At 39.1% G+C, this 16112-nt stretch overlaps 2 protein-coding genes across 5 annotated transcripts in view; both read left to right on the top strand.

Moving 5' to 3' along the window:
* The window catches only part of LOC148899968 (AT-rich interactive domain-containing protein 3B-like), a 109244-nt gene extending 99164 nt beyond the window's left edge, over positions 1 to 10080 (top strand). Inside the window, exons 7-10 of the mRNA XM_088991521.1 lie at positions 894 to 1153; positions 3182 to 3460; positions 3555 to 3647; positions 5183 to 10080. Coding sequence (XP_088847647.1) covers positions 894 to 1153; positions 3182 to 3460; positions 3555 to 3647; positions 5183 to 5373 — 823 coding nt within the window. The 3' untranslated portion in view covers positions 5374 to 10080. The remainder of the gene's footprint in view (positions 1 to 893; positions 1154 to 3181; positions 3461 to 3554; positions 3648 to 5182) is intronic.
* A 1568-nt stretch (positions 10081 to 11648) lies between these two features.
* Positions 11649 to 16112, top strand: part of kif13ba (kinesin family member 13Ba) — a 54772-nt gene continuing 50308 nt past the window's right edge. For all 4 annotated transcript variants that reach the window (XM_088991518.1, XM_088991517.1, XM_088991516.1 and 1 more), the window contains exon 1: positions 11649 to 12261. In XM_088991518.1, the coding sequence (XP_088847644.1) occupies positions 12192 to 12261 (70 nt within the window). In that variant the 5' untranslated portion in view covers positions 11649 to 12191. The remainder of the gene's footprint in view (positions 12262 to 16112) is intronic.

The raw sequence follows: 16112 nt of genomic DNA, 5'->3' as shown, positions 1-16112 counted from the left end.
AAAGTAGAGTTTCAGAAGGTCCCGCCCCCTTGTTCGTGACATCACGCCAGGACGTCTTGCCTTGCTCTAGAATCAAAACAATGGCTTCAGATTGGGAGAAGATGTTTTCTTGTTACTTATCCAGTTATGAATATGATTCAAATACAGTAAAGTCTCGTTATATCGATATCGGATATATCGATAGTCCCGGTTATATCGATACTATTTCTATGCACGCACGGAGAAAATTACATGCAAACAGGGTCGGATATATCGATAGTCCCGGTTATATCGATATTTTTTCGGACTCCCTTGAATATCGATATAACGAGACTTTACTGTAGTTCTGAAGAGGAAAGCATACATGTTTGCAATCGATTAAAGGAGTCCTTCTGTCTCATTTTGAGGCATCTGGACTCCAATATAGCGTCCCAGAAAATGCAGAAGATGGCGCCCAAGCACCGTTGGAAATGGGCTGATTTGTCTGCTGGGAATTTGTGTCAACTAGTATCAAATAGTAGTCTTGCTGCAACACACAACGATTCACCATTGTGTTATTTCTTCATAGTGTATATTCTCCTAATTTCGCCATCAACACGAAGTTCAGACCAAACAAAGTACCCAAAATGCATTGTGTGTCACTTTCTCGGTCAGGGACGTTCCCTCCGTGACGTCACATCAGGAATCGTCACCAACTCGAAAACAAGACTTCCTGAATATCCAGCGCGAGTCTTAAAGCATAAAATATCACTATATGCGGTGGAATCTTTGTAAAATACGCTTAGTAGAAGTCATTTGAAGTGATTTTACAAATTATGGACACAACTTGTCCGAAGGCGTCGGTTGTCCTTTAACCAAGCTCCCTGAATGTATTTGAACTCCAGCCATTTTGGAATTTGTATCTCATTTCGCAGGTACATGAAGTATTTGTACCCCTACGAGTGCGAGCGGAAGGGCCTCAGCTCCCCGGGCGAGCTCCAGGCCGCCATCGACAGCAACCGCCGCGAGGGCCGCCGCCCTAGCTACAGCAGCAGTCTCTTCCGCTTCTCGCCGTCGCCCAGCACTGCTCCTCACATCCTCTCACCTCCCAAAATGCACCTGTCCGTCATCGGGGCCGGCACGTCTGCGGCCCTCAATGGTCTTCAAGGCTCGCCGGGGTCCGTCCTGAAGAAAGGTAATAGAAATACGTACACACATGCTTGGATACATTAGGTACACCATAACACGAATAACATACACACTTTGGGTATTAATTTAAAATTGTCTGTAGTCACATGGAGATATGATTTAATACGTGAACATTGAATTTTATGTTAAAATATGTCCATTAGTTATTTATACCTGCTATTTGTTGATCGAGTCATCGAGTGTTCCATCGAGAAGATGGCCGCTGACTAGATAGGGAAATAGCTCCCTCTGGTGTCCGCTTATAGTAACTGCGACTACCGCTATACGGTGCTACTTTTACTTTTTTGGTTCTTAAACGGTGGCAAATAACCCCAGATTAAAGTGCCAAAAATATAATAATAATAATTATAATAAAATAATAAAATAAAACTACTGCAATCGTTTTGACCATTTTTCATTTTTTACATATTGGTGGTTGGAATTTGGGGAATCATTTCTCATTAATTAATTTATAAGCGCATTTCAAAACTCTCAAGGTCACTTTACAGTCACAGGATATGTTTTTTTTTCTGTGGGTGAGCAGCGACAGCCACACGTGCCAGCATTCACTCAACCCAGAATAACTCAAATAGATAGAAAGATTCCTAGATAGCTAATATCTAGTTAACAGATAGCTGGCTAGATAGCTAGCTAGATAGATAGTTAATATATAGCTAACAGATGTATATAGCTAGCTAGGTAACCAGCCAGTTAGTTAGATAACTAATAGACAGAAAATAGCTAGATAAATAGCCAGCTAGTTAGTTAGACAGCTAATAGACAAGAAATAGCTAGATAGATATCCAGCTAGTTAGATAGCTAATAGACAGAAAATAGCTAGCTAGTTTTGTGTTATGTCCTATTATTTGTTATTTTGGGCTTTTTTTGTTTTTGGACTTCAAGATGGCGCCGCGGAAGTGGCTGCCTTTCCAGCAGCTCCTGTATTTTGTTTTTCTACTTCTTCCTTTCCTCTTCCATTCATTTTGATTAATTTGTGTATGAAGTTGTGATTGTGTGTGTTTTTTTTTTTAATAAGAAGAGCAGTTCCCATTGCACAAAACTGATAAATAGTTGGTCGTATTTTAGGTTTATGTAGTATGTGTGCGTGTGGAGGGTTGAGGGGTAGGGTGGGGGTTATGAAAGGCCAGGTGTGATATGTGTCTGTGTAGCAGCCCCTTTCCGCCTTGGGCTGTAGAGACCCTCGAGCCTAACAAATAAATAATAACACACTTGCTACTCCCTTGACATCACAGGGTTCCTGTTTAGGACTGTCATTACGACAGGAATGTGAACACGGTTGTCAGTATTAGTAAAAGTAATCACCTGTGAAGAAAATAGCAATTGAAGAAAATATACAGTGAGACCTCAACTTACAAACACCTCAACTTACAAACTTTTCGTCTTACAAACTTCAAATTTCTGAAAATTAAACCTTATAATAACCACTATTTTCATAATACGCACCCACCACGGCTGGCGGAGTGATTTTCGGCGGAAGCACACGACCGAACAGCGCCAGTGGTTAAGTTATCAACAATCCATATGGAAGGTGACCCTCCTTCCATAAGCCATCAACGACCATCAAAAAGGTCAATAAAACTTCATTTTACAGCACAGTTTATTTCTTTAATTACAGTCCTCATTTAATGTGCCTCTCTTTCCAAACAGCAATTCCGTTTGACCTTCGACCTCCAACACCATTCCATCAAGCCATAAATGACCATCACAAATGCAAATAAAGTGACTATGATACAATGCAGTGTATTTCTTTCATTACAATACAATAGCACATTTATTATACATAGAATAAGGTATGTTGTGTGTAGTTTTAAGGCTTATTTAGTTGAAAAGTATATTTTATGGAAACCCGGGAACGGATTATTCCCATTTTAATGGTTTCCTATGGGAATTTTCTTTTTGAGATACACACTTTTCGCTTTACACACTCTGTCTGGGAACCAATTAAGTTCGTGAGTTGAGGTCTCACTGTATAGGTGGTCTCACGCTCTATTCTCACCCCCGACCCCCCTTCTAGATGACCTGACTCCCTCCATCATGGCAGCCAGACCCTCTATGGCACTAGCATTGGGGCAACAGCAGGTAGCGGGCCTGGCACGCGCAGCCACGTTGGAGCAGCTCAGAGAGAAGCTGGAGACCACCGGCGGCGTGGTCGAGGGTCCCGAAAGGAAGATGGCGCGACTGGCCGAGGAGCAGCAGCGCCTCATGCAACAAGCTTTTCAGCATAACCTATTGGCTATGGCCTCGCAGATGCCTATGAATTTGCGCCTAGGGGCCCCCGCCGTCACACCCAGAGGTCAGCGACCTCTCACCACGATTCACTTGTATCTGATCGAAAAAAAATATATAATAATGAGTGGGTTTTTTTGGTGTTTTTTTTTTTCTTTCAGAGGAGAAGCAGCAGGATATGTCTCTGAGCATCTCCACCAATGGTAATGCCAGTATCACCGTCTCCGTGGAGGTCAATGGCACCATGTACTCAGGTGGGTTCCACCTTCTCTCATGTTCAGTTACAGTTTGGAGTGAACACCTCCCACAAAGAGCAAAAAAAAAAGAAAAAGAAAATAAAAACATCACACCATTATGTGCCAAAAGTCCATTGAAAAGCTAGCTATTAGCTGTATAGCTAGCTACCTAGCTATTTGAGTCAGGAAAAATATTAGCTAGCTATTAGCTAGCTAGCTATCAGCTTTATAGCTATCTAGCTTGCTATATATTAGCTATATAGCTAGTTAGATATATAGCTTGCTATCTATTAGCTATATAGCTAGTTAGCTAGCTATTTGAGTCAGGAAACATATTAGCTATCTAGCTAGCTAGCTATTAACTGTCTAGCTATCTATTAGCTAGCTAGCTTTCTATCTTATTGAGTTATTCCGGGTTGAGTGAACGCTGGCACGTATGGCTGCCGCTGCTCACCCACAGAAAAAGAACTGATCCTGTGACTTTAAAGTGTCATTGAGAGTTTTGAAATGCGCTTATAAATTAAATGTATTATTATAATATTATTATTATATATATATAATAGCTAGCTAGCTAGCTATTAGCTATATAGCTAGCTACTAGCTATTTGAGTCAGGAAAAATATTATCTATCTATCTATCTATCTATCTATCTATCTATCTATCTATCTATCTATCTATCTATCTATCTATCTATCTATTTATCTCTGTCTGTCTGTCTGTCTAGCTGGTTATCTATTAGCTAGCAAGCTATCTATTAGCTACATAGCTAGCTTGCTATCTATTACCTATGAAACTATTTGTGATTCAGGTATCTATTTAGTCTGTCCTTGAGAGTTTTGCTAAAGCTGCTTGCTATTACCTATAAATTAAAGTGTCCTTGAGAGTTTTATTATTAAATAATATTATTATTATATATATATAATAGCTAGCTAGCTAGCTATTAGCTATATAGCTAGCTACTAGTTATTTGAGTCAGGAAAAATATTACCTATCTATCTATCTATCTTTGTCTGTCTATCTAGCTGGTTATCTATTAGCGAGCTAACTATCTTTCTATCTATCTAGCTGGTTATCTATTAGCTAGCTAGCTATCTATTAGCTATATATCTATCTAGCTTGCTATCTATTACCTATGAAACTATTTGTGATTGTAAAGTGTCCTTGAGAGTTTTGAAATGTGCTTATAAATTAAATGTATTATTATAATATTATTATTATATATATAATAGCTAGCTAGCTATTAGCTATATAGCTAGCTACTAGCTATTTGAGTCAGGAAAAATATTATCTATCTATCTATCTATCTATCTTTGTCTGTCTATCTAGCTGGTTATCTATTAGCTAGCTAGCTATCGTTCTATCTATCTAGCTGGTTATCTATTAGCTAGCTAGCTATCTATTAGCTATATATCTATCTAGCTTGCTATCTATTACCTATGAAACTATTTGTGATTGTAAAGTGTCCTTGAGAGTTTTGAAAGGCGCTTATAAATGAAATGTATTATTATTATTATTATTATTATTATTATTATTATTATTATTATATATTACAGGAACACTCTTTGCCCAGAAGGCCGGGGGCTTGCTGGGGCCCACAGTGTCCACCGCCACCTCAGCTTCCACCAGTGCTGGCTATGGCTTCTCCGCACCCCCGAGGCAGACCCTCAGTCCCTCGTCGTCGTCCTCCTCCTCTTCCTCCAAAGCCCCTGGTTCGGCCGAGCTGGCTCCCAATGGGTCACCGTAACCGGTGTGCCCCCTTTTTACCCCCCTCACCCCCTCCGTGCCCCCCCCCCCCAGGCCCAGCATGAATATTCTGTCCCGTGAGAAAGATTACAGACTGTTGCACAACAATTACCTCATAAAGCCTGTCCACCTCTTGGCTGTCCAATCATGAACACACAAAAAAAGCTGGAGAATAGAACATGACAACACAACTATGCATTTCACACACTTGTACACGTACACGTATACACACAAACACATGCTAGACACAATCAACGCAGCCAAAAACCCATTGACAGGCGTCGTCACAACTGAACTTGAAAAATCGTATTTTTTTTCTCCTCCATTTTGTCATCTTTATTTTTTGATTCTATGTTTTTAGTTGTTGTTTTTTTTGCTGTTTTTACATACCTCAAATCACTCAAACTGCAGTGTTTTTTTGTTTGTTTGTTTTTTTTTTTACCTCAGGAGCTCAACCGCATTTAACCTCAATGTTTTCATATGCTGTTTATCTTTTTTCTCTATTGTTTTGGGGTCTGGTGTTTTTTTTTTTCCCTCCTCAATGTGGATGATGGGACGCCGTAATCGGCACGGGTGATTAGAAGTTAAAAAAAAAATAATAGAAAATACCTCAAGGTCCTTCGCTTTGAAGTGTGATGGGGGCATCTCACGTCGGAAATATGCCCCCCACCTTCTCCCTCATTGGACCATCCTGAAAAAATACAAAATGGTGTCCCTCTCTCAGGTATTTGGGGAAAGAAATTAAATATACTCCCACTTGACCCCTTACAGACAAAAAAAAATACCTCACGAGACTCTCTATGGAGAGCCACACTGCATATACCTCATAGGGAAGAAGCCCCCAGCCGCTTCCCCGTGCCCCCCTTCCCTCCTTAAGAAGTGGGAACTGACAAAGAAAATGTCTACTGCTTCAGCTGCTGGTTTTTGTAACACACACGTATATATACACACACACCTCATTTCTCTTTTGGAATTTCAGTTGTACCACTTTTTTTAGATGGGGGGGGGGTCTTTTTCGTGATTTAGACCTTGGCGAGGAATGTTAATTGGGCTTTCTTGTTGCATGCGTACAATCACGTGAACTTGAACTGATTTTTAGCCTCCGTTTATTATTGCACAGCTAATAGATACCAAAAAAAAAAAAAAAGAGTAGGTGGTCGCCGTTGGTTTCTAATCAAATCTACAAGGAATGGAATGGAGATGCTGAGGAAGAAAAGAAAAAAAAAAAGCTTTATTTGATATTTGTCTGTCATCCTGAACACAGTTAGTGTTTGGCTATTGCCTCTGAAAAGATGGCGGACGGGGAGACAATATGGAGGCAACGGCAACAAAATGGCCGCCGCAGTGCTGTAGCCAGTTACCTGATATCAGTGTAGCATCTGGTGAAAAGTTAAAATAATAATAATAATAATAATTGTAGGACAATTGCCTTCAACACTTGAGGCAGGAGATAGTGGCATTTCCATAGAAACGTTTTTCACACAGCGTCATTTGAATTTTTATAACTTTATTGGCATGGTCGCCTCAGTTTGTGTTGCCGCCATTACAGAGCATATTGACGTTATATGAGTGGCTTAACCAGATCAGAAACATTTAGTTTGCTTTGAGCCAATCCAAGGGTTGACGTTATTGTTAACATCACCAAAAAAAAAATGTATGCAACACCTGAAAATTACGTTTAATTAGAACGATAACACTGTAAAAAAAAAAATGCAAAACAATCCTAGCTTTCTTGTTAAAGGTGCTACAGGCAGTATTCGGTGCTTTATGACAAGCCGTTTCAGCATTTATTCTTTTTTCCTTCTCGTGTTCAATTGTCTTACAAGTAAGAAAAAAGAATATACTTGTATCTGAAATTAATAATTGCTCAAGCAGGTTTCCATAAAGTGGAATTTTAAAATGATCTTTTTTTCGTTTCCACCTTGAGAATGTCGTCCCAGTTTGTCCAGCAGAGGGCAGCATTGTTGCAACATAGACTGCAAGAGTATTGTACTACTAGTGAGCATTGCTAGGCGCTGCCTTAAAAGACAAGTTTGTATCAAAATAAGAATAAGAATGCATCAGATTTATATGGCGCTTTTATGTGACACACAATGATGAATTGTTTTTTAAGATGGACATCGTGTACACGTCACATTCATTTGGATTTTTTTTTCCGTTTTCACAATCTAATGGATCTTGGAGGACCCACACGAACGGATGTTTTTGAGCCGCTCAACTAAACACTTTTTTGGGTCTAGAATGGCTGTTTGCTGGTGTGTTTATGTGCGAGCAAATTCAGATACATTTGGTATGTAACCCGCGTTAAGATCTTTGCATTTCACACAAGGTCCCGGTTTGCTGACAATCCTCCAAAAAGCTGCTAGACAGCTTTTATCCTGTTTTCTGTATGCTAATGTACAAACGAGGTTTGCTTCAGTCGTGTTGGTACATGTCATGTTTGGCGATAATCTCAACAAAAAAAAAAATCTCTCTTCTCGACATTGTGGGATTTGAAGGATCAATTTTTCACATTACCTAATAATATAGGTGATATCTATGTTCTGGTTCATAAATTTGCGTCATTACTACTGGTGAATGTTCATTTTGCTGACAATCGCCACTGAAATCGCTAACTTGAATTTATTTCTTCTGTAACAATCAATCACTTCATTAGCATTGATGTGAGTGGAGTTCTGTGCTAAAAAACAGTTTGCTGAGAGTCCAACAAAAAGAAAAGCAAATTGATACTTTTTGCTGTTTGGGATTTGAACTCGCAATAGTTCATATTAGCTGGGAGCAATTGTTAGCGATGGTGTCTGAGTTGACAAGTTTAAGCTACAGTAGTACCTCACTTTACGAACCCCTTGGCTTACGAACTTTTCGGTTTGCGAACGTTACATTTATGAAAATTTTACCTTGGCATACAAACTTTTTCATACACGGAGCTCCCTCAAGTAGTGATGTGTTGTTTGCGAAGGAGCCCGAGGTTTAAACATTAAAGACTTTGATAGTTCAAAGGCAGAGTGTAGACTGCAAGGTTAAAATATCCCATTAATCAATCAAGCTGCTGTGAAATGTAAATTTCTCCACTGTGAGACTAATAAAGGCAAATCCAATCCAATCAGGCTCCACAAACAACCCGCACAAGCCATCTGTACACTTGATCCAAAAAGCTATCAACCCAGCTAAACAGAACAAAATTGATGAGGAACTAGATGAAATGATCACAGAGAAAGCACCTACAATGGATTATTCCTCAAGATGGTGAAATAAGAAGGCTACGTTCCACATCAAGTGTTTAATACTGATGAAACCGGTCACTCCATTCCATCAAACCATCAACGACCATCATAAAGGTCAATAAAATGACTTTGTTATACAGTACTGTTTTTTTATTTGATTATAATACCATAGCACATTTATTATATATAAAATAAGGTCTATTTTGTGTAGTTTTAAGGCTTAGAAAATAGAAACTTATGTTTTATCGGGACCTGGGAACGGATTATTCTCATTTTAATGGTTTCCTATGGGAAATTATTTTTTGGGAAACACACTTTTCGCCTTACACACTCTGTCTGGTAACCAATTAAGTTCGTAAGCCAAGGTATCACTGTACATACTCAAGAATCATTAGCGCTGGGATACATGCAATTTGCTTATAACCACCTCCAAAAGACACTACAATATTTCAGATTTTGCCACATTAGCATCATTACTTAATCACTGCTAAACGGCAATTTTATTGACAATCCTTTGAAACGCTATTAGCGTGACTTTTTGATTAGCAGTGATGCAAACTTTCCTCTAGCTAACTTGCTAATGCACAAGTGATGACACTTTATGCTTATTAGGTGGAGTCCGATTTTGTGATACTGTCACTTCCGATAATAGAAGGAATTCGACGGTAGCTAGCATTAGCATTATACGCTAGCTCAATCTTAAGTGAAGGGGGCAATCGTGATATGTCCGATATTTGAAAATAACCTTTTTTTTTTCACACCATAATACCTCAATTCGGCTAGCGAGAACATTTAAGGTAAACATCAAGGAAAGAAACTTCCGCCGCTTGGCCGAATTCGACTTAAAAGTGACTGCTGTTGCATTTTGGGAGTTTTTGTTTGTTTCTTTTGTTTTGTCAGCAGTACCTGCAGACGAGCTCATCACATAAAAAGCTGTCAAGTTCTGCACATGTTTAAAGAAATAATTAAAGGTGTGGGGGGAGGGGGGTAATTTAGCTTTAAAATAAAGAACTAACCTGATTTTTGTTGAATAAAATTAAAAAAAATATATTACATGAAAAAAAAAATCAGTGCATTATGCAAGATGGTTATCAGATACCTCATTTATCAATTTTCTTTGATGTTGTCTTTGGCTTGTACAATGCTCCGTATATTCTTTCAACTGTGGGGTTTGTGCATATTTTTGTACTGTTGTTATAACGCGGACATGACGATGATGATGATGATGATGATATGACTTCTATATGAATATTATAGTTTTTTTTCTCTGATTCAAACTACAACAAGGAAAAAAAAAAGAACGTGGACAAAATGGCGGTGAATGCTTGTTAAAACGTTTGTTTTTTTGTGCTGATTGTATTTAAGAGGAGCACTTTTTGGCAAAGTGGTTTTCACACATTCACTTTTGTTCATATGGTTAGTAATATAAAGACGTGGTTCTCAGGGCTTTAAACTTGTTTGTCATGATAAAGTTTTACTTTATATCTTAATTCAAATTCTGGCCTGTGTCTTTATTTCAAAACGGGTGCGTGTGGGGATACGAATGAATGGTGATTTCCACTAGTGATGTGTCGTTCGCGAACGAGCCGGATCTCTGAAATGAACGAAGAGAGCCGGTTCCTAACAACAAGCCGGAAATGGGAGCTGACGTTTTTTGTCCTCAATTCCCCGCCAGTCTTCGGTTAAAGCCGCACGTGATTGGTCGATATCCGGGGTAGAGGAGGGAGGGGAGAATTACAGACACGCAGCAGTGAGGAGAATGGGGGAGGGGGGCGTTAAGGTAGACAGGTGGAGAAATGTTATCACGTTATGCTGTTATTATTATTCAATTATTATATTTTTTACTAGTTGGTATGAGAGCATTATTAATATGAAAAAGGGAAAGTGAAAGTTAGTGGAGGCTCTCTGTGCACATATAAATCAAGCCATATACATAAAAATATTTGATATAGTATATTTTTTACATGAGTAATTCGTTTTTCTCATAATTTTACATGGTTTTTGGTAGTTAGTTAATTTAAGCAACACAAAAAAAAAAAAAACAAACAAACTGATGCGCCATTTGGGAGCCATAAGAGCCAGATATTTTTAGTGAGCCGAGCCAAAAGAACTGGCTCTCTGAAAAGAGCCGGAATTCCCATCACTAAATTCCACCACTTGGGGGAGTTCTAAACGTAAAAACACATTAGTTGTACTAAATTCATCCCGTCTACTTGATATCTAATTTAAAACAGATTCTTTTCTTACAGACAGTGTATTGTAGTTGTTCAAATACCTGACATGTTTCGGCGTATACTTCTGCCTTCGTCATGTCAGGTATTTGAACACCTACAATACACTGTCTGTAAGAAAATAATCGTTTTAAATTAGTAAAGACACATTGATTCAGTCCAAATACAGTACAGTACTGTTAAGTACCAGGTAAACCGGAAATGGCCCACCAGAGTGGGTTCAAAAAATAATTTTTGTATCTTCAACAAAATCATTCCTTATCGAAAACAAATGCTAAGCGAAAGTTTCTGTGCGTGTGCGTATGGAAGGGGGGCGGAGTTCGTCAGAAACACGCTTTTATTTTGACGCAATTGAGATTATACCGGAAGTCTGAACGCCGCAATTGGAATGGCATTTGACACACGAGCGTGAGGTGGCCGTACAGTTCTGTTAAATTAGAGGTAAACCGGAAATGGCCGACTAGAGTAGGCAAAAAAAAAAAAATATATATATATATATATATATATATATATATATATATATATATATATATATATATATATATATATATATATATATATATATATATATATATATATATATATATATTTGTTTCTTCAACAAAATCATCCCTTATCGAAAACAAATGCTCAGCGAAAGTTTGTTTCCGTGTGTGTATGGAAGGGGAGTAGGACGGAGTTCGTCAGAATATCGCTTTTATTTTGGCGCCATTGAGATGATACAGGAAATCTGAACGCCGAAATTGGCATGGCGTTTGACAAACAAGCGGGAGGTGGCCGTGGAGGAAGAGGAGGGCACTCAGCGTTTGGGAATGGCTGTGAAGACCACCACTGGGCGACGGGTGTTTTTTTTCCGCTCACTTCCCCCGTCGCTTCTCGGTGTTGATTAACGGTGCCAACTAACGGGATGACCTCTACGCGCTGGGTTTACCACAAAGCGACTTTTGTCTGGAGATGTTATCTGGGAAATAAGCAGCAATGACCGACTTCCTGGCTTGACTGGACGACTTCGGATTCTCCTCCTCGGCTCGTTTTGGCTAGCATGTTTTTAGATGCCTGTCAAATTAGCTTCTGGTATGCTACACGAGGTTAACCCCTCTTTCCTCATTTATTTCATCAAAACCTCCAATTTCAGCTTGAGTGGATTTACTATGAGTAAAAGAAGACATTAAATGGTGGTCCAGAGCTTTTTGTGAGATATCTCACTCCCCAACACACACCCGTGGTGGTCATGCCCGGTGTGTGGAGCACCAGAGCCGGGCGAAGCTAGCTGGCTCGCGAGCGGAACAGCCAGCTGGAGTTTCGGTATTTGGATGATCGTGACGCCGGGGACGAGTTGATCGGCTCGGCTTAAAGCAGGAAGCATGGTGGAGCCCAGCCTGGATGACTCCAACGTCAAGGTGGCGGTCCGCGTTCGGCCCATGAATAGGAGAGGTGAGCGATATTTCCGTGAGATAAAATTGTTCTTTTTTTGGCGATTCTCTGTCAGGCTGGTGGCTAATTGACAAGTATGTGTCGGAATGGGGGTTAGTTGTTGTTGTCTTTGGCGACTTTCCTACGACTCACCACCAAAATCTAACATTAAAAACATGGTTGAGTACTTTCCATAGAGAGGGCAACCAATGATTGACATTTGGGAACACAATTTGATTTAAAAAAAGATATGAATCATGAATAGGTATGCTACAATACACCATATGTGCGCCACGTTACTATAATTATCACATAATTAATAATAATAACAATAATACATTTCATTTTAAGCGCGTTTCAAAGCTCTCAAGGACACTTTATAGTCACAGACAAGCATAGGTACTATAATAAATAAAATACAATTACAAATAGAATACAATAAATAAAATACAGTTATAAATAGAAAAAATCCCAAGTGGATAAAATCCTTCCTTGAGCAATATGTAAAATGGCCACCTTGTATTTGGGTTGGTTCAGTGAGACTCTGACTTTCTCCTCAGCAAAACGATGGAAAACTGTTTGTGCTCATTTTGTTTTCTTCATGGAATTGTTAGTTTATTAATTTATTAATAAATAATGAATAATATTTTTTAAAAAGTCACTTGCAGGGATGGAAACATTGCTAAATATAATACCCATAAGACTTGCTGAGTTGGCAACATTGACAGCTTTTTGTAAACGAGGTCTGTTCCCCATTATATTGTTAAGTTAAGCAGTTTGTGATAGTGAATAAAAATACTACTGTCACCTTTAAATTATGCAAAAAAAATCTTACGAACTTTTTGGTTTACGAACGTTACATTTCTGAAAATTTTACCTTGGCATACAAACTATTTTTTCGGGATACACGCGGAGCGCCACAATGAGTGATGTATCGTGACCGAACGAAAATGGCAGCTGACTGTTTTTGTCCTCTATTCCCGGCCCCAGGTCTTCGGTTAAAGCCACGTGATTAGTCAAGAACGCAGCAGTAAAGGGGGGAGGTTAAACATTAAAGAGACAGGCAGACAACACAGAGAGAGAGTGATAAAATGGATAGAAAACATCGAAAACATTGAAATTTTGACTAGTTTCAACTTTGATTGTTCAAAGGCTGAGTGTAGACTGCAAGGTTAAAATTCCCATCTATCAGGCTCCACAAATAACCCGCACAAGCCATTTGTACACTTGATGCAAAAAGCTATCAACCCAGCTAAACAGAACACAATTGAGGAACAAGGTAAAATTATCGCAGAGAAAGCACCTACAAGGGTTCAAGATGGTGAAAGAAGAAGGCTACGTTCCTCATCTAGTGTTTAATGCTGATGAAACCGGCCATCGACCATCACAAAGGTAAATAAAACAACTTTATTATACTGTACAGTTTATTCCTTTAATTATAATACCATAGCACATTTATTATACATAGAATAAGGTATATTATGTGTACTTTTATGGCTTAGAAAATTAGAAAGTAGAAAATTATGTTTTTTGGGCACCTGGGAACGGATTATTCTCATTTTAATGATCTCCTATGGGAAATTAATTTTTGGGATACACACTTTTCGCCTTACACACTCTGTTTGAGAACCAATTAAATTCGTTAGCCAAGGTATCACTGTAATCACCCAGGCAAAGCTCCACATCTTTTTGTTAATACACTCCTGTCTCCATATATCGATTAGTGTCCCGTCTTTGCAAAACAATGAGACTATACCACACTGTGAACTCTGCAAGTTCCCGGTTCGAGTTCTCCAGCATCACCTGTTGCTTTGGCATCCACTTGACAGCCTACAAATGCTTTTGGATGTGTGTGTTAATTTAATTTATTATCTCAGGCAAATGAAGGCAAAAGGACTCCTGACACACAATCGCTAGTAAATCGGCCACAACAGCTGCTCGGGGGCGCAGTGCAGATGACACTTTTAGTACCCCCCGTACCCCCCTTTTTTGTGTTCATTAAATCACATCAGTCGAATCACACTGTCGTGACTGGCCAGCTGCCAACACCCGCCAATCGCTTAAAATCAAGGAGGAGGCATCATTGGCAGCCGGGTCGGAGTTACTATGTCAATGTGTCTGGTGTCTAGACAAAGGTGTCAAAGTTAAGGCCCGAGGGCCAAATCTGGCCCGCCGCATAATTTTATTCGGCCCGTGAAAGCAAATCAACCGTGTGAAATTCAATGTCGCTAGCTAAAGTCCAAACTAAATTTTTAAATTCTCGTATGTAAACCACAATAACAGACATTTTTTAACTTGAAATTTGAAAACGAGTTATTCATTAACTCATTCACTGCCATTCACAAATTTATTCGGGAATTGAAAAATTGACACAGAGCGCCATTACCGCATTTGTTCGGGTTTTGTTTTTTCTTGCTTGGGTGCCAATAAAGCCATGGCCTCTGGCAATGTTTTTTCCTTTCCGCAAGGGGGCATAATTCCCTTTTTTTTCCCCATGTTAGCACTTTTCATTCAGCTCACTTTCATTTCGGCTTTTGTTGAAACGCTATATCAACCGATATGTACAGTAAAGTCTCGTTATATCGATATCGGATATATCGATAGTCCCGGTTATATCGATACTATTTCTATGCACGCACGGAGAAAATTACATGCAAACATGGTCGGATATATCGATAGTCCCGGTTATATCGATATTTTTTCGGACTGCCTTGAATAGCGATATAACGAGACTTTACTGTATTTATTGCATTGTATTTTGGACAGGCACTCTCTTTTAAAAATACATATCATTTATAAGCGCAAAACTCTCAAGGTCACTTTACAGTCACAGGATAAGTTTTCTGTGGGTGAGCAGCGGCAGCCACACGTGCCAGCGTTCACTCAACTTGGAAGTTAATAGATAGAAAGCTCGCTAACCAGCTAGTTGATAGCGAATAGACAGCCATCAGACAGCTAGCTAGATAGCTAGCCACCTAGATAGCTATATAGCTAATAGCTAGTTAGCTAGATAGTTAGATAGTTAGTTAGCTAATACACTGAATGTCCCTATTAAATACACATTCAACCTCATATAACTCCAGACCCATATAATTTAGGAATTAACTTTTTTTTTCCGAATGAAATAAGAGAGTCTAAGGTTTCTTACACTGCATTGAATGTTTATGTCGTCCTAAAACTCAGTATTCTGTGGTTTCGACTGACAATGACAAAAACCCTGGCACTGGAGTGGACGCCGTTTTTGCACTTGTCTGGCAGTGAATAAGTTAATTTGTTGTGCGCTGTGTTTGCAATATGTGGAAGGGATTAAACATTCTAATGGCTTCCCCTAATTCATAACGGCCCCTGAGAGGTAACTGTAACTACAATGTGGCCCACTGCAAAAAAATAAGTTGGACACTGTTAGAGATGTTCGATCGGACACTGTGGACAAATACTCGAACCCAGAAAGATTGTCCTTTACTGCCGGCAGGAGACGTAGCCATTCATGACAGACGCCTGAAATCTGCAGCCATCTGCCAAGCTATTTATTGAGAGTATATGCAAATTTAAGTGATACATTCGTAAAATATAGTTTTCTTGATTAGAATACCAAACTTTTAAATATGATAACTTCTTATTCACCATCGTCTTATGGTCATAAAAATACAGAATGTTCCCTTTCAAATATTTAAATATTTCGTGACTCGCCGCTCATGTTTATTTCTTTCCTAATAGTTTCCGCTGAAAGAATAATTGCTGCCTAAGAGAAAATGACAAGTTATTAGCGGTGACTGTAAATATGCTTTCGCTGTTGTTGACGGTGCAGCTGAAAGCAGTTTAAAAGACATTTGGAGGCGGCAGAAGTTGCCACGTTTCCACATGGGAAGACT

Source organism: Hippocampus bargibanti, linkage group LG03 (assembly GCF_051943395.1).
Source record: "Hippocampus bargibanti isolate YZ-2025 linkage group LG03, ASM5194339v1, whole genome shotgun sequence".
In the NCBI taxonomy this organism is placed as follows: domain Eukaryota; kingdom Metazoa; phylum Chordata; class Actinopteri; order Syngnathiformes; family Syngnathidae; genus Hippocampus; species Hippocampus bargibanti.
This window is presented reverse-complemented; position numbering and strand designations above follow the sequence as displayed.